The 19,576-nt window shown below is 41.4% G+C and overlaps 1 protein-coding gene across 2 annotated transcripts in view; it reads left to right on the plus strand.

Moving 5' to 3' along the window:
* Positions 1 to 19,576, plus strand: part of TLN2 (talin 2) — a 572,423-nt gene that overhangs the window by 282,309 nt on the left and 270,538 nt on the right. For both annotated transcript variants that reach the window (XM_033920311.1, XM_033920312.1), the window contains 5 exons: positions 2,088 to 2,196; positions 3,874 to 4,082; positions 6,046 to 6,144; positions 10,032 to 10,199; positions 14,236 to 14,530. In XM_033920311.1, coding sequence (XP_033776202.1) covers positions 2,088 to 2,196; positions 3,874 to 4,082; positions 6,046 to 6,144; positions 10,032 to 10,199; positions 14,236 to 14,530 — 880 coding nt within the window. The remainder of the gene's footprint in view (positions 1 to 2,087; positions 2,197 to 3,873; positions 4,083 to 6,045; positions 6,145 to 10,031; positions 10,200 to 14,235; positions 14,531 to 19,576) is intronic.

Below are 19,576 nucleotides of genomic sequence, written 5' to 3' on the forward strand. Positions count from 1 at the left end.
TAGAAGTACTGGGCCCAATATTCAGCTGGCCAGGAACAACTTCTTGCTAGCTAAATAGCACAAAGCCGGCTATCCAGTGATATTTGGTAGAAGATGGACGTTTATACAGTACAGATTGTCAAGAGTCACAACGGCTTACAAAACAAACAACAATACAATTAAACAAACAATCAAATTCCATAAAATTATAAATAATTAAAATCTAAATATCCATTTCCTAAAATTCTGTTATCTAAAAATGTTGGTGTCACAATTGCAGCTCCTCAAATGATGCCCCAAACTAAATTGAACTATTATCAATTTATAGGAACATTTGAAAGCTTTTTGAAAATAAGATGCTTTTGATAAAGATTTAAATTTTGAATAAGAACATTCTCTGCGAATGTACTGGGGAAGATTATATCCGGCTCGCCGGTCATCACCAATATTCAGCAGCTAGATGGTTAAGTATGGTGGCCAGATAGACCAGCATTTTAGGCAGCTCTGTCTTGGGCCATGAAGACTTAGCTGGTGAGCCCCTAAATACTGGCCTAATCAGCTATGCTTCGGTTGGCCAAAAATAGACTGTAAATTCAATGCCGGTCACCGGATATGGTATCAGCATTTAATTTCCAGTATCATCACAGATCACAGGAGATTGCCAACTATCTCCCATGATCTGAATATTGAGGGAATGATCTTTTTAAATTTTGTTAAAGCATAAAGAGAATAATACTTTATAGGTCGCCTAAAGGTAGGCTCTGGGATACTGTGAGCCAAGTGCGACTTCTGTATCAGCAATTAATGTATGTTGCACCAGTTATAGAATTCTGGTGTAAGTTCAGAGTTATATGCTGAATTAGGATGACATGAGCGTTTAGCTCACTGGCTGGTGTAGATGCAAGCACCTAATTGCTGTAAGTTAGGTGTGTAATTAATAATATTCTGGAACCCTGACCTTCCTATATCCATCCCACATTCACCTCCCCCCCCAACACACACATAGCATGTGCACACTAACAGATGTGAGTAGCTACAAATTTGTGACAATTAACTGCAGCAAGGACCTGCTAATTAAGTTAGACTTGTAATTGACACTATTCTATAACTTGTGTGCACATCTTTTCACGCTAAGCTTAAAATTATGCACACATAATATATAATATAGAACGAAAGTCATTTGAAAATTGGTAAAGAGAATGTAAACTGAGCCATTATTGAGATGGCTTGGGGAAATCCACTGCTTATTCTTAGGATATGCAGCATAAAATTTATTTGGGATTTAGCTAGGTATTTGGGACCTGGGTTGATCACTGTTAGAAACAGGATGCTGGGCTTGATGGGCCTTCAGTCTGTCCCATTATAGGAATTCTTATGTTCTTATGTGAGCCAAGTATATGACAATCAAGCCATTGTGACATCACTGATGAGTTTGGCTTTTAAGCATGGTGGAATGAGGCATTATGACATCACAATCTCAGCTCTGGAATGTTGCTGTTCTCTGGGTTTCTGCCAGGTACTTGGGACCTGGGTTGGCCACTGTTGGAAACAGGATGCTGGGCTTGATGGACCTTCAGTCTATCCCAATATGACAATTCTTATGTTAATTTCTGGGATTTCCTAGGTGCATTTTACAGTCTGCTGTATATATTGGATATTGCCACTATACCTCTTGACTGCTTACTTCTGGATATTGTTTCATATAAGTGATAAACATTTGTGTCCAAGTATAGCTCATTAAAATCCTGACCTACATTTCCATCACCTAGGTGCAATTCTGTTAACAGCACCTAAGCGTGATTGACAGTGGCTGGCACTATTTTTCAAGGTGCCGGCTGATTTAGGTGCCATTTACAGAATCCAGGCCATAATCCATCTATAATTCTAAAAAAAAAAAAAAAAAAAAAAAGATATATAAACCTTTGAAAGTGTGTAGGTGTTTATTGTGGAAAAAAGTTTCTGGTCTATAAATTTATTTCTAAAATAAAAGTAAATTCAAAGGCATGGTTAAGATCATTCTTTGACACGGTACAAAAAACCTGTCTTGTGCCATTTTATCAGTTATAACAAACATGATAATTATGTTTTTGTAATGGTGCGGCTTTCAGGCTTCAAGAGTCTGGGTTCAGAACAAGGTAGACGAATCAAAGCATGAAATCCACTCTCAGGTTGATGCAATCACGGCAGGAACCGCTTCTGTGGTCAATCTTACAGCAGGTGAGCGGCAAAGAACTATCTGTCATTTTGTGTATGTTTTGATTTGATTTTTTTTTTTTCCTTTAATCTTTATTAAATTTCCATTGTGCAAACAAACAATTTCAATATACATAATATTACACAAAATGCACATTAAACTTATAGACATTTATGCACAACTATCCCCCCCCAAATAATCATAAAAAGTACATACCTAAAGGAAACCATCCATATATTCCTCAAATGAAATTCCAAAGCAAACCCTCCCCCTCCCACCCACCCTGGATGTGTATTCTTAAGGGTCAATAAAATAAAATCAGTTATCATTCCTTACAGAACTTAGTCAATTGTTCCCAAACATCCATAAATTTCTTATATATATATATATATATATTTTTTTTTAATCTGCTTTCCTTGTCACTAAAAAATTATTTGAACTTTTTATGTTCATTAGAATAAACCTGTTAAAATTATAGTGACCTTTAAGTATAGCATCAAGAAGTTCCTCAGTTTTTTGACTTCTCTGGTCCCCAGAAGTTTGAATTTGTTATTAATGTTTTTTGATCTGCAGTTGCTTCAAAAAAGTTGGATGATGTCACCAGTCGTTCCCTAGTAGAAAATTTGTAGCTGGTGTTTTTACCTTATAAACAAAAGTTGATTTTCAGTGTGAGAATATTAACTCATCAAAGAGTTCTGTTACTCCTGATGGAAACGTTTCCTCGTATGGCTGATATTTTGATAACGTTACCCGATTTAATTGGAGTTGTTAGTACTTTACTGGAGTCTCCCTAAGATTTAAGGGTTTTGCTTGGTGATAGTGCATCACTGTTCCCACAGATCCATGTGATTCATTAAATCTTTTTTGCACAACTATGTTTTGTTTGGCAGACTGTTCATTTCATGGGCCAGTTGAAAAATGTAACGAGGCCTTTGTTTTGTCAAGGTTGTGTTACGATAACGAGTTTATGATTGGACCTGCAAAAAAAGTGTCTACAGTGCCTCCAGCTGGTATAAAATAATGCTGCAAAGACCATTTCTAGTATGAGCTGCAAGGATAGGGTGATCCCCGATTTTTAGAGATTACATTGGCTCACTATTGCTTTCCAAATACTTTTAATCTATTCACATGACACCTACTTATTTGGAAAACTTGTTTGCTACCTATTCCTCCAATCATTCTGTGAGTTCTTTCCACGCTTCTCCCCTTACTGTTTTTACTTGTAAAGCTGTTTAACTTAAATTTACTCTGATGGATCAATACATTGAAAAATGCAATCAAATTTGGAACAGATGACCTTTGGGAGCACAGGAATTTCTTAATTATTTATCCTTCTGTAAGAAAGCCAAAACCTGCAGGTTTATAAAAGCTTTTAGCTGTTTCCTGTTGTTGTCGTCTACTCTTCTGTTATAGGATAAGCATAAACTGATTTATAATTTGATTATATTGTGCTTTCATTATGTTTGATTTCATTGTTTGTAATATTTTATCTTATACAGTAGATGTGTTTTTTAGCTCAAACCATTTTCTGTTCAAGTTGGTTCTAGGTCTAATAACCATTTTCACTGAAGTTCTGCTTTGATTGATTAACTAATTTCTAATTCATTTTTTCACAAGACTTTATCCTAAAACAAACTAAAGTGCTTTATGAAGGGCTGCCATAATCCAAAATTAGATTAGCAAATGATTCCGTCTTGCAGGTGACCCGGCTGACACAGACTACACAGCAGTGGGATGTGCGATCACAACTATCTCCTCCAACTTGACGGAGATGTCAAAGGGTGTGAAGATGTTGGCTGCGCTGATGGATGATGAAGTCAAAAGCGGAGACAACCTTCTGAAAGCTGCTCGGACCCTAGCTGGTGCCGTATCTGATTTGCTGACAGCTGTTCAGCCTACATCAGAAGAGGTGATGCTTTGAAACTCTTCATCTTTGTACAGTTATATTTATTTGATATACAGCAATTAATTAACAGAACAAGTTAAACCAAAGCGGTTTACAGTTTAAAAAACAAAACAAAACCCAGGGGAAAACCAAAATAAAAACTACAATAAAAACCACTAAAAACTGACACAACAAGTTTGTTTGACAAAACATGGTTTGGTTGACAAGAGAAAGAGAGATTTACAATTATGCTTTTATGCAATTATGCATTGAGAAAAACATAAAGGGAAACAGGTAAAAGGTAAAAATATAAAATAACCATGTTATTCGAAAATAAAAGGACTACAAAGTGGATGCACGAATGCCTTTGTAAAATAGTAGACCTTCAGCTATGACTTAAAATTCTTAATAGATATTTCCAGCCTTAAGTATAGTGGTACAGAATTCCAAAGAGTGGGAGCCATGACGAGAAACTAGAATCTCGGTTGATATCAAGAAACATTTTTTTCTGAAAGATGGAATAGATTGTAGTTTGATAGAACATTTCTTATAAGATTTACTATAAACAGTATAATTGGTGGGGCCACCAATTTACCTGCTTAAGGGGGGAAGGGATTCTGATTAATGATCTGGATGGACTACTATGGCAGGGAGGATGCTAGGTTAGGTGAACCTTTTGTCTGACCCATTATGGTGCATCTTATGCTCTTCTATGCAAATTAATCGTAAAGGTTTGTATTTAAGAGCACTACCATAATTACAAGATTATCTATACATGGAGGTTGGCATGCACTTGACGTAAAATCCTTTCTCTTTTGTAATCTAATACTTTCCATCCTAAGTGGTTTAATTTTTGATATAGATAGATCAGCATGGATATCTTAAGGTGTTATTAAAAAAAAAAAGGCGAGCCCTCCACTATATCTAACCCTTAAAAGCCAACTGTAATAGGTAATTCAGATTTTAATGATTCTCCTAGTTTAGTTTCAATAGGAGTATTCGTTATCTTCTGTTGTGTTTTTCCTATATTCTTTGCAGCTCCATTAACCGAAGAAAAGCTACTTTAATTTCCCCTCCCCCTCCCAAGAAAACTCTTTTTGTATAGATTGTCAGGCATAGCAGGGATTTGGTTGTTTTTGCCTATTCATTTTGGCCCACTAAGCGTATGCCTCCTCTATACATGTCCTAGCCTACAAATTTATTGGTTGGGTATTTGGTCCAGAATTCTTTCTATAATACACATGGATAATAATGAGTTGCCCCTGTATTATAAATAAATCCATCATACTGCGTTCCTCTAATCCTGATATCTCAATACCACCATTATACAAAAAAATTTTGATTTTATGATTGCTTTAGCTATTCATCATATCACCTGTAATTGGGAGGATAATGCTAGGCTTAACTTTCATGAGTGGTAGAATCCCCTCTGTGTCATCAGGAAATATGAAGAAATAATAGCGTTCAAGCAAAGTAATATTGCCAGGTTTACTAGAATTTGGGCTCCTCTTGATGAATTTTGGAAGGACTTGATGTCAATCTCGTATAACTCTATTATGTGTATGACTTGAGAGTTTGCAGCTTATTGTATTTTTTTTTTATATATTTTTTGTATTTGAAATACTTCAATAAAAAGTTGTTAACAAAAAAAAAAAAAATTTTTAAGAGTATACCTGCTATCCATATATTTTGGCCACTGTACGGATAGCATTGGGTTGAAAATATGTCAGCCTGCTTTGACACTATCCATAAAGTGTTGGGGAGATGTAAAAGTAGTAATCACAGATATTTATATAGTTGCAACATTCAGTTGCGACACAGATAAGCTCTATGTTCAGAGCCAAGAAAACTAAATAGATATTACCAGGCGCAGTTATGGCACTACTGAATACACGCTTTTAATTTAGAAACTGTGGCCAGGAATTAGAACGCTTACTAGGGCTGCTGGAAATCACCCCTTGAATTCATTGTTTTCTTTCTTTGGTAGCCTCGTCAGACTGTCTTAACTGCAGCTGGAAGCATTGGACAAGCCAGCGGAGATCTTCTAAGGCAGATAGGAGAGAATGAAGTTGATGAACGTTTTCAGGTAGTAAAATACTGTCTTATTGGCTAAGAATATTTACTAGGGTAATTCCGCTACATCCCACAACATTTCAGACTGCAAACATTTTTTTCCTAGATTTTTAACCAGTATAAAAAAAAAAAAAGTTGCTAACTGTATTTCAAAGTAAATTCATTTTTCTGTTGCACGAGTAATAAACCCAGCACATTAATGTAATGAGACGCCCTGCTGTCTGACTTGTTTAGTGTCCAGAAGTCATGTTTACTGCTTCTATAGCATTTATAAAAAGCAGTTTAGATCATTTCTTTCTTGTTTTAACTTTGGACAAGCACAATTAAATGCAGTTACAAGTAAGGCTCTAACAGATTTCAAGAAGGAGATGAACCTTTTTGCCAAACTACAAGACGTATGCAGGATTCTCTTCAGATTACCAATACAGGAGGGACAGAAGGTTCCACCTGTGTTGTATTTTTAAACTGTTGTCACAAAAAGCCAAAATAAATTTTATACAAAAAAGTGTGCGTTCATATGGACTATACAGTCTCAAATTTCAAATTTTCATATTTAATGGTCAACTTCTCAAAAAAATTTTTAAAGTTTTTTTTTTTTTTAAGTTTATTAGGATTTTATATACCGCCTATCAAGGCTTTCTAAGCGGTTTTACAATCAGGTAGTCAAGCATTTTCCCTATCTGTTCCGGTGGGCTCCCAATCTATCTAACATACCTGGGGCTATGGAGGATTAAATGACTTGCCCAGGGTCACATGGAGCAGCGCGGGGTTTGAGCCCACAACCCCAGGGTGCTGAGGCTGTAGCTTCAACCACCGCATTTTTAAAGTGCTATTTAAGATAATGTTCACTTTGAAAGCCTTACATGACCAGATATTGAAGATTTATGAACAGATTTATATCCTTGGATCTACGAGCAAGGCACTACTAAGTATTCCATTCATGGAGAAGGCATGTCTTGAATGGACAACAAAGACTATGGTGGTGGAAAGAAGAAGAGATGCTGGTGCCTCCATCAAGACGGTGCCCAGGGTAGTCTTCCCCCTCCCCCCTTATTACGCCAATGGAAGTGGTGGGGGTGATAGAATGGTATACATTGTGACAAAGATTGGACGATTGAGGAGGATTATATGTATTCCTTGCTTTTGTACAATTTTTAACTGAAAGTCGCAGGATAGAAGCCAATATATTAAGGGTAGAATGGAGCAGGGTTGATTCCACATATTAAGGGAATGGGAGGGAATAAGCAAGATATACTTTGAGGTTAGGGATGGTGGTGGGAGGACCGTTGGGAAGGGGCAGGGTGGGTACAGGAGACTTTTGAGTTGGCATTCCAAATAGACTGCTATACAATGTGTTTGATTGTAAATTGCTTTATATTGTTTAAAAAGAAATGTAGTATAAAGAAAAAAAAAAAAAGAAACATTTGAGTAGTATGAATTGGTTTTTAATAATAATGATTCTCTCATCCAAGAAAATTATAGGAGAGTTGTGGAAGAAATTAGTCCTCCATAAATTAACTTCTGAAAAATATTTCCAGAACTAGCTAACTATTTACAAAGATTTTAAATGTACTAAAATTACATTTTGATTGAGGTGATATTGAAATGTTTCCTTTTATCTAAGATTGCAAGTTTATTGCATTATATTCTTGCCTATTCATATCTAGGTTCTTTGCTTTCTTGTGTTCTGTAATGTCTAACTTGATTGCTAATGACTTTTTGTAATGTTGTATGGAAGCTTTAAATAACACTGTTCAATTAGACTTTTTTATGGAGATTTCTGTGCTTTAGCATGACATGCATGTTTTTTTTTTTAATAGATTAAGATTCCAGTGAAAAAGAACCATTGTTTAAACATCATATTTTGCAGCAAAAGCTTCCCTCCATATTAAGAGCATTCATGTGTTCGTTTCTTGTATTTTATGATGTTTTTAATTGGATCACCAGCATCAGTGTAACCATTAGCAACATCAAATGCAGTGAAAATTGAGATCAACTGACTCTGCAGATTAAGCTAGATATGATGCGAGTCTGTTAACGTTCCCCAGTATAATATGAGAATAACACATAAAGGGCTCATGCCTGAGGATTTCTCAACTTCAGAAAAAAAACAACAACTGTGAAGTGCATTGGGTTATTTTTTTCCCCCCACATATGAACAAGCACTCAAACTCTCACTTGGGGGCCCTTTTACTAAAGCTACTCTACCCTAACAAAATTGGCGCATACTAAATGCTAATAAGTCCCCTTAGGTATAAAATAGGCTTGTTAGCATTTAGGGGCCGATTCTATAAATGGCACCTGGCATTACCTACGACTGTTAATGAACCGCTAGGGGCCGTTTACAGAATCAGGGCTGCTGATCAACAAACGATGTATATTCAAAAGGCCTAGTGATGACCTACAAACTCTTCCATGACATGGTTCCAGCCTATATGGCCTCCAAACTTCTGCTCTACACCCAGAATAGACCGCTTCACTCGCAAAACGAAAAGCGACTACATGCGCCCTCGGGACGTGCCCTCCACCTTGAGAGTGCCCAAAAAATATCTTACTCACACTACCTATCGTGCCCACTGAACTTCAGGAAAGCTTTAAGAACACACCTCTTCCACTGGATCCTGTACCAATTCAGATCCCCTGGACACTCTGACAAAGGGCCCCGAATACTCCACTATCTTGAGTCTCACAAGCTGATGAGCTCCATCCTATGTCTGACCATACCACATTCTATCATACAATGTTCTACCACACTATGTCATACTGTTCACCACTGTCCTCCTATACTATACTATATGCCATATTTACCATACTGTGTATACCACACTGTCTGCCTTGCTACAATCTCTCATGCCATGGTTGCAGCACAATGTTTGCTGTTCCATGTCCTCCATGCTATGTTTGTCATGCACGCTTGCCTTACCACTTTGCCAAGTCATGTCATACTATATTAACAATGCTTTGTAAAACTGTTTGTCATGCTGTTTTGGCAAACCGTACTCACCATGCTATATCTCACCATTTCATGTTTTACCATATTATGTTTTAGCATGCTGTTGGCTATGTTTTGCCATCTTGTCTAAGTTTACCATGCTATCTGTTACCATACTATGTCTGAGAATGCAGCACTGTGGTTGGAACTACAACCTAGGAACCCTAAGATTGTGTGTGCAGGCCCATGCTGCTCATTGTGACCCTGGGCAAGTCACTCCCCCATTGCCTGAGGTACATTAGACTGTGAGTCCACCAGGACAGTCGTGGAGAACGGTATAGAAAATTGAATGAATAAATGAATGACTTAGGCACTGGTATATTAGGCCAGGAATTTACCGGCACTTAAATCGTACCATGCCTATTCTCCTCCCCCTAACCACACCCACTTTTCAGGTAGGCGTCATTGGTGCCACATTGAATTCCATATGCAACTTAAATTAAAGTTAAATTAATGTTTTTAAATTGACTTTTAATGGTGTTTTCAACTAAAATGCCAATTAGTCAGTTAACAAACTTGGAGTTGCGCGCAGAATTTGGCTAGGTGCTGCTTATAGAATCTGGCCTTTAGTGCATGCTAAGCTTTATGAAAAGGGCTCCTTAAATTCAGATTTCATTTGTTGTAATGTAGGGCAATAACATTTATGTTGGACGATTGACTGTTCCAGTCAACCAGGCTTCAACTCTGTAGTTTGTGAACCACACAAATGGCAAAGTAATCGGCCCATGACCTTGTTCTTAGATTACAAAAAATCTATCCATATTAAAGTGGTCTCGTTTGCATAATATTTTGCACATTTTGGAGTTATGTTAAATGGAGAATACATCATTACAAGAAAACACTATAGGAGCAAGGAAACAAACATCTAATATGATGCCTGTGATTTACATGTGTTTTTTCTTAACCAGGAAGTCTTGATGAATCTTGCAAAAGCCGTTGCAAATGCTGCAGCCATGTTGGTGCTCAAAGCTAAGAACGTAGCTCAGGTTGCTGAGGATATGGGTCTGCAGAACAAAGTTATTGCTGCTGCCACACAGTGTGCATTGTCCACCTCTCAGCTTGTAGCTTGTGCCAAGGTAAGAGAAAGCTAGACAAAGTGGAAGAGAGGAGAGCAGTAATCTCTGCTTCTGTCCCCTCCCCCCCCCCCAGCTCTCACTTTGGGATCTTCAGGAAGTCACTGACCCTCTCGTATGAGAAAAAACTAAGGGCTAGATTCTTAAAACTTTGCATAAAATTGGATGGGCTGCTGTCGCAGCCATTATTGTAGCGATTTCAAAAAGGTGAGTCATTCTCCAAAAACCACACATACAAGTGAGGTTGATGGAGAGTAACAAAGAGTCATTAAATTTGAATGTTTCCATCACTAGTGATAGTGATGGTCACATGTCAGAATAAATGCAAAAATTAGAGAAAAAAAACCCCCAAATCTAAGATCGGCAGGGGTGATGCCCACTCCCTCACTGCCAAAGTCAAGCAACCCCCCCCCGTGCCCCCCCCCCACACCCCCATGGCAGCGGGAGAGATGCCCACTCCCATCACCAAGCAATTCCCCCAGATACCCCCCGTGCCTCCAATGACCCCCCTACTCCCTCCCCCTTACCTTATTTATGATGGCTTGCCGGAGGGATGCCTACTCCCTTTGGCCAACAGGCCCCCATCTCTTCAAAATGGTGGGCTTTCCTTCCCCGGTATGGAGGAAAAGGAGCCTTGCAACTATGCCAATCCACTGGGTTTAATGTGTTCGTTTATGCAGAAGACATCCAGCTTTTACAGCCACTTGAGAACCCTCTAGAAGCTCTTTCTATCACCAAGAAACTCGAACAAATTCATCAATGGCTTGATACCAGTAGACTTGCTCAGAATGTCACCAAGTCAAGGGTAATGATCTTTCCATGGAAAGAAGGTCTTAAATGCGACTCCCCCATCACTGTTAAAGGTAATACTCTCCAGACAGTCACCACTATTTAGGGGGCTGTATTTGATCAGAGACAGTCGTACCATGAGCATATCAGTAGTTACATTACATTAGTGATTTCTATTCCGCTTGTGCCTTGCGGTTCTAAGCGGATTACATTAGAAGATGGCTGGACATTTCCAGGCGATGACAATACAATTATTTGTATAACTTTACAAACTTTGCAAACCTAACTTTACTTAACTTTTCGTACATAACTTTACATAACTTTACGTACATAACTTTACATAACTTTACGTGGAGTTACTTTGTGTTACTTTACATTGTCCTTACCGTGCTTGCATAACTTGCATTAAGTTTACATAATTTATCTTACATAATTTATCTTACATAACTTTACAAGACTTTACGTAGAGTTATTTTATGTTATTTTACCTTATTATTCCAGTACATTGCATAACTTACATTACATGATATTACAAAGCATAACCTTATGTTATATTACAACGCATAACCTTATGTTACTTTACATAATATTACAACACATAATCTTATGTTACCAAAAAATCGTCTGTTCCTAGGTTGCTATATCTGATTTTTTCGGTATTTGGGGAGACTGTGTTTCTAGATATGAATTGGCTTTACGCCCGATGCAGCTAGATTAGATGTTGCCTATGGGGACGAAGTTGCAGTTGGTTGTGAGTTGCAGTAGGTTATGAAGGGAGAGAAGATGATGGTAGATTATAATATTGGGATGTGTTTTTTGAATAGTATGGTTTTTATATCTTTTCGAAACGCTTTGTAGTCCGTAGTTGTGGTCAGCAGCTTGGATATGGTGGGGTCAATTTTCGTGGCCTGTGTAGCAAGTAGGTTGTCATATAGCTTTTTGCGTTTTGTGCCTTTGAGTGAGGGGTAGGTGAATGGAGTCTGGGTTCTCCTTACTCTAGTTGAGAGGTTTCGGGTTAGGCGGCTGTTTAGGTTTACCACTTGTTGGCATTATTAACCGAGTTGGATGGAACTGCTGCTGGGGATTTATAGTATAGCTCTTTAGAAAAGTCTTTGAATGTTTTCAGCTCCCAATTAAGAGGACAGAAGTAGTAATTGAGGCATAAAGAGAGGCTTTGAAGAAAATGCCCTGATGCCTGTACATTGGTTGAATATATTGATGGTTTGGCTCATTACAATGCTCAGCTACTTTCTGCAAACAATCGTTTTAATACTCAGGTTCAAGCAGGCCATATATTGTCCGACCAATATCTTTAAAGCTTTTGCAAGTTTTGTTCTAACCTCTTGGCTACTTCCATTGATTGTCAGTGTTGTCAATGTTTTGCTGACAGTTTTTCCTGATAAGCTAAGAATGAATGCAGCTAATTATCACATTCTCTGGAATTTAGGGGGGAAATTAGGATAGTTTTGTTGAGGTGTCAGTGAACAAAGTTAAGCATTTAATTCTTGCCTTAAGGAATCTTTGAATCCTTGCCCTATGTTTTAAAATGTTTACATTCTGATATAAGTAACTGTGTGATGTACATTAGTAAATCACTTTCAGAAAGGTTTTTGCATATCACTCTCCATTCTTTGTTTTCTTTGCTTACTGTTGAGGGCTGATCGTGTCACTCCTGTTTAAAAGCTTCATTGATACAAATCATCTGGAGAATTCAATTTAAAAAATAAGTATACCATGACAGTGCTATTTCCCAAGTAAAAATTATTATGTTTTTAAATATTTTCCTATGTGCTTTTTTGAGTCTCATATGGGTAGCTCTCAAGTTGGCACTGTTATGCACAAATAAGCCTGAGAATCCAATTAAATACTGACTGTTGTAATTAAAAGAAATATATATAGATATAGGTATTCCCCAAGGCTCCATCTTATCTCCTCTTTTATTTAATATCTATTTGGCTCCTCTGTTGACTCTCTGCCAATCAATAGGGTTTACTGTTTATGCTTACGCGGATGACATACAATTATTGCACCCTATTGAACCTAATAGCCAATCAGAAATTCAATCAATAAATCTCAAATTAAATAAAATTCATGACTGGTTAAACTCCAACAAACTCTCCCTAAATATTTCAAAAACTAACACTTTCCTCTCCCCCGGTAAAGAGGGAGTTCAACTAATTTCTCCGATCACCATAGAAAATAACGCTCTAGCTCCAATTACAATTACTAAAATATTAGGTATCCTATTAGATAATAAATTAACATTTCGTCCACAAATTAGTGCCTTAGTTAAAAACTGTTTTTATAAATTAAGAATGATCCGATCACTGGCACCGCTACTTGACGTTAGTTCCCTAAATATTTTGATTCACTCCCTTGTAATATCAAAAATGGATTACTGCAATTCACTATTAAAAGGGATCTATCATAAAGACAAAACGCTTGCAGCTTATCCAAAACACAGCTATCAAGATAATCTTCGGCGCAAAGAAATTTGATCACGTTACACCATTACTTCAAAATGCTCACTGGTTGCCTGTCTCTTACAGGATAACTTATAAAATCGCCCTATTAACATTTAAAACTTTACAGTCCCATACACCAGCATTCATAGATAAACTTTTGATTCCTCATGATCCACCGAGAGCATTAAGATCCGTATCTCAAAACAATCTCAATATTACATCTTTAAAAATAATTGGCACTCGTCGGACATCCATTTTCTCTGTAACAGCCCCAACGATCTGGAATAATCTCCCTTTAGATTTAAAAATGGAAGAAAATCTAAAAAATTTTAAAAGTAAATTAAAGTGCTTTCTTTTTAAAGAAGCCTTTAATTAAATTTCTTAAATTCTGAGTTATACCAGCTTTTACTATTTCATTTAACTTCCCAGTCCCTTTCGTGTTTTCCTTGAATGTCTCTCACGCTTTTCTATATCAATTGTATTTCTCCCCCCCCTCTCCTAATTGTGTTTTGGAGCCTTAGGGCCCATAATTACCCTGTAAGTAATTTGTCGTCAACATTGTAAAAATTTTTTATATAGATATGTTATAACTGTTTTATGTTGTATTAATGTTATATTAAACTCTGTACAACGCTTTGAAGTATCGATAAAGCGTTTAATCAAAAATCTGAATAAACAATAAACAAACAATAAACAATATATCTATATGCAGTTTTAGGGAAGGGGGAGTTATATATTCTTTTAGGTAATATTTTCAGTAAATGTTGATGAATGTTCTTTTACAGGTGGTAAATCCCACCATCAGCTCCCCTGTGTGCCAGGAACAACTGATAGAGGCTGGAAGACTAGTGGATCGATCGGTGGAAAACTGTGTCAAAGCTTGCCAGGCTGCGACAGATGACGGCGAGCTCCTGAAGCAGGTCAGTGCTGCTGCTAGTGTGGTCAGCCAAGCACTGAACGACCTTCTTCAGCATGTCCGCCAGTTTGCCAGCCGGGGAGAGCCCATTGGACGCTACGACCAGGCAACTGGTACTATTATGTCTGTAACTGAAAGTATCTTCAGTTCTATGGGAGATGCTGGTAAGCAATTTATTTTTTTTCATGACAACTTTACTTCTGATGAGATATGGTAGCACCAGAATGGAATTTCTGTTTTCTTCTTAGCATGTTCAATGAAATAAGTAAGACCGTCCCAGTTGGGCTACAGAGGAGAATCGCTTCTGGAGACTCATTCTGTAAAAAAATGTAGTTTTTTAAAAAATAATTTAAAACATGCAAGAACTTTGTACTTCTCCTTGTATAGGTTTTATCCCAGGACAAGCAGGCAGCATATTCTTAACGCATGGGTGACGTCACCGACGGAGCCCCGGTACGGACACTTTTAACTAGAAAGTTCTAGTTGGCCGCACCGCGCATGCGCGAGTGCCTTCCCGCCCGACGGAGGAGAGCGTGGTCCCCAGTTTCTTCGTTTCCGCGGAGCGAAGAAGACGCATGTGTTTTCAACGACTGTTGAAAAATCTATTTTTGCCTTCCCGCTCGCGAAATTTTCTACTTTTTGTTCTTTTTCCCTTCGGTTTTCTTTTTCCATTTAAAAAAAAAAAAACTTTGCTTTTTCTTTTTCTTTATTTTTCAGGCCGGCCCCGGCGGGGCCTGTTGCCACCATACAAGCCTCGGGTTTTGATTTTGCGGAGGCCATATTTCCCTTCATGCCCCCTCAGCCGGGCTTTAAGAAGTGCCAGCGGTGTGCACACCCGATCTCTCTCACTGACCCACACAATTGGTGCCTACAGTGCCTGGGTCCAGAGCATCGGGCTGACACCTGCACCCGCTGTGCTACTCTGAAAAAACGTACATTAAAAAATAGACAGATCCAACAGAATATACTTTTCGGCACCGGATCTGCCATGGAATCGGCCGCGCCGTCGACGGCACCGCAAAAGTCGGCACCGACTACTTCGACGACGCCTGATCCTTCCTCGGGGTCACTAGCACCAGGTAAGCCGGCTAAGAAGCCTTCCACTTCCCTTGAGTGCCCTCCTGCCACAGCGGCGACGCCGGTCCTCCCGGCATCACGCCGACCCCGCAAACGCTCCGCCCCGATTTCGGTGAGTGCCTCGTCATCGGCCTCCTCATCGCCGGGGCATGGAGCGGCACCTATGGTACCGAAAAAGAAAACAGCGGTACCGGTGCCTCCTCTGGACGACCGCATTGCGGCCATACTCCAAAGCCAATTGCAGGAGCAACTACAGCAGCAACTCCAACGCCTGTTGCCAGCAATGTTGGCCCCACTCCTTCCGGTACCGGACCGGCCCGAGCCTCGCACCATTCCACCGGTGTCGACCCCATCGGTACCATTGAACACGTCCATGCCGGTGCTCGCGGCTGAACCACTCAATCCTCCTGTGCAATCACACTCTGATGCCGACCCTCCCTGACATCAAGACCGACACCGGTCCCCCCGAGACCGGGACCGGAACCGATCTTCCTCCCCCGGTACGCCTCAATGCGCTCTGGCAAATCTCTCTCTAAGACTCTCCACACTGAGCCATCCACACCACCGTCCCGTCCTGCACACACCGACGTCAGGGACCCGGACTTATGGGAAGAATCCCCACCCGTTACTGATGATGAGGCTTCATCAACGGACGAGGAACCCTCGATGGTCGATACCGGTTCCAAACCTGAACAGTCCTCATTCACCAAATTTCTACGGGAAATGTCGGCGGCTCTTTCTCTCCCATTGGAATCCGACTCTAAGAAGTCCCAGGCTTTCCTCGATGCCTTAGACTTCAAACAACCCCCCAAGGAATTTTTGAAGTTACCCGTCCACGACATCTTAAGGGAAACTTTTTACAAAAATTGGGAAAACCCTCTCACGGTACCGGGAGCCCCTCGAAAACTGGATAGTTTGTACAGGGTCATTCCTATCCCGGGGTTCGACAAACCTCAACTACCCCATGAATCTCTTCTAGTGGAGTCCACCTTAAAGAAAACCCAGGGCTCCAGTGTTTATGCCTCCATCCCTCCTGGCAGAGAGGGCAAAACGATGGATAAATTTGGCAAGCGCCTTTATCAAAATTCAATGCTTGCCAACAGGGATAATAATTACACCTTCCACTTCTCCTTCTACATGAAGCATTTGGTGCAACAACTCTCCTCCTTCCAAAAATACATTCCTGACCGTAAAGTTCCTGCTTTTCAACAACAAATTTCCAGTTTACTCCAACTTCGGAAATTCACGGTGCGCTCCATTTATGACTCATTTGAATTGACCTCTCGAGCATCTGCAATGGCTGTTGCCATGAGGCGCCTGGCCTGGCTGAGAGTTTCTGACCTCGACATTAATCACCAAGACCGCCTGGCTAACGCACCTTGTCTTGGTGATGAACTCTTCGGGGAGTCCCTGGACTCAACCACCCAGAAACTCTCGGCACACGAGACCAGGTGGGATACTCTGATAAAACCTAAGAAGAAGACTCCACCTGCTCGCCCCTACAGATAGCAGTCTTCCTACCAACGCAGGTTCTCGGCCAGACCTCTCAACCCGCCTCAACAACAGCCTCGCCGACCTCGTCAACATCATCAAACTCAGGCTTGCTCACAATCCCACCAATCTGCCAAGCCTCCCCCTCCGTCAAAACCATCTCAGCCCTTTTGACTCTTTTCTCCAGGGCATAGCCAGTCTCCCACCATCATTGCCTCTTCCTCAGCCGATCGGACGACGCCTTCAACTCTTCCTCAGCCGTTAGGAGGTCATCACATCAGGCCTGTGGGTCCTCAACATCATTCGCCACGGCTACTCTCTAAACTTCCAGACTCTTCCACCAGACAATCCTCCCATAGAGTCTGTTTCTCACTCTTCCCAATCCCTTCTCCTCCTGAGGGAGGTCCAATCCCTCCTTCTTCTCAATGCCATCGAAGAGGTACCCCCCAGACCAAAGGGGTCAGGGATTCTACTCCCGCTACTTCCTGGTTCCCAAAAAGACAGGAGACCTCCATCCCATCCTCGATCTCCGGGACCTCAACAAGTGTCTGGTCAAGGAAAAGTTCAGAATGCTCTCCCTTGCCACGCTTTACCCTCTTCTCTCTCAACATGACTGGCTATGTTCCCTAGACCTCAAAGAGGCCTACACTCACATTCCAATCCATCTGACTTCACGTTGCTACCTTCGATTTCAGGTACAGCACCGTCACTATCAGTACAAAGTGCTACCCTTTGGCCTCGCATCATCGCCCAGGGTGTTCACCAAGTGCCTCATTGTGGTGGCGGCCTTTCTCAGGTCCCACAACCTCCAGGTGTTCCCATACTTGGACAATTGGTTAGTGAAAGCACCTACGTCTCCTCTTGTGCTTCAAGCCACTCAGCACACCATCTCCTTCCTCCACCTCCTGGGATTTGAGATCAACTACCCCAAGTCGCATCTGCTTCCCACACAGCGACTTCAGTTTATTGGAGCCGTCCTCGACACCACTCTAATGAGAGCGTTTCTCCCCTCAGACCGCCATCGGACTCTGCTCCACCTCTGCCGTCAGGTGCTCCTTCGTCGCTCCATTCCAGCTTGGTAAATGATGGTCCTCCTGGGCCACATGGCCTCGACAGTCCATGTGCTTCCTCTGGCGCGACTCCACCTCAGGACACCTCAATGGACGCTGGCCAACCAATGGTCACAGACCACGGATCCTCTTTCTCATCCCATCTCTGTGACATCGTCTTTTCAGCAATCTCTTCAATGGTGGTTGAACTCCTCCAATCTTTCCAGGGGTCTACTCTTTCATCTACCCCCTCACTCCATGATCATAACCACAGATGCCTCCCCCTATGCATGGGGAGCTCACCTGGGAGATCTTCGCACCCAGGGACTCTGGACCCCTCAGGAGCGTCAGCATCACATCAACTTCCTGGAACTCAGGGCCATGTTCTATGCTCTCAAGGCCTTCCAGCACCTTCTCTACGCTCAGGTTCTTCTCCTGTGCACAGACAACCAAGTCGCCATGTACTACATAAACAAGCAAGGCGGCACCAGATCTCCCCTCCTCTGCAAGGAGGCCATCCGCATCTGGACCTGGGCCACGGCCCACAGTCTCTTCCTCAAGGCTGTCTATATCCAGGGCGAACAGAACTCCCTGGCCGACAATCTCAGCCGCATCCTTCAACCTCACGAGTGGACTCTGGATCCTCCCACACTCCGCTCCATCTTTGCTCGCTGGGGCACTCCTCAGGTGGACCTCTTTGCAGCTCCTCACAACCATCAGCTGCCCCAGTTCTGTTCCAGACTCTTCTCTCCTCATCGTCTGGCCCCGGATGCATTCCTGCTCGACTGGACGGATTGGTTCCTCTATGCCTTTCCTCCACTGCCTCTGATGTTGCGGACGTTATTCAAACTCCGCAGGGACAGAGCCACCGTGATTCTCATCGCTCCTCGGTGGCCTCGCCAACACTGGTTCTCCCTCCTGCTCCAGCTCAGCTCCAGGGAGCCCATTCCTCTTCCTGTGTTTCCTACTCTACTTACGCAGCAGCATCAGTCTCTACTACATCCCAATCTGTCCTCGCTCCACCTGACAGCTTGGTTTCTCTCGGGCTGACCTCTCCAGAGAATCTGTCTCAGCCTGTCCGTCGCATTTTGGATGCCTCCAGGAAACCGGCCACCCTCCAATGTTACCATCAGAAGTGGACCAGGTTCTCCTCTTGGTGTCTACTGCATCACCACGATCCCACCTCATTGGCGGTGGAAACTGTACTGGACTATTTGCTCTCTCTGTCCGACGCTGGCCTCAAGTCTACCTCAATCAGAGTCCACCTCAGTGCCATCACTGCGTTTCATGAGCCTATCCTCGGAAAACCTCTCACGGCTCATCCACTGGTTTCCCGGTTCATGAGAGGCCTCTTCAATGTCAAACCACCTCTGAAGCCTCCTCCAGTCGTCTGGGACCTGAATGTGGTTTTATCTGCCCTCATGAAACCTCCGTTTGAGCCTCTTGCCACTACTTCACTCAAATTTCTGACATGGAAGGTGCTTTTCCTCATTGCCATCACCTCTGCCAGGAGGGTTAGTGAGCTGCAGGCACTGGTTGCCGACCCACCTTTCACTGTTTTTCACCATGACAAGGTGGTTCTGCGTACCCATC

Source organism: Geotrypetes seraphini, chromosome 14, assembly GCF_902459505.1.
Source record: "Geotrypetes seraphini chromosome 14, aGeoSer1.1, whole genome shotgun sequence".
NCBI lineage: Eukaryota > Metazoa > Chordata > Amphibia > Gymnophiona > Dermophiidae > Geotrypetes > Geotrypetes seraphini.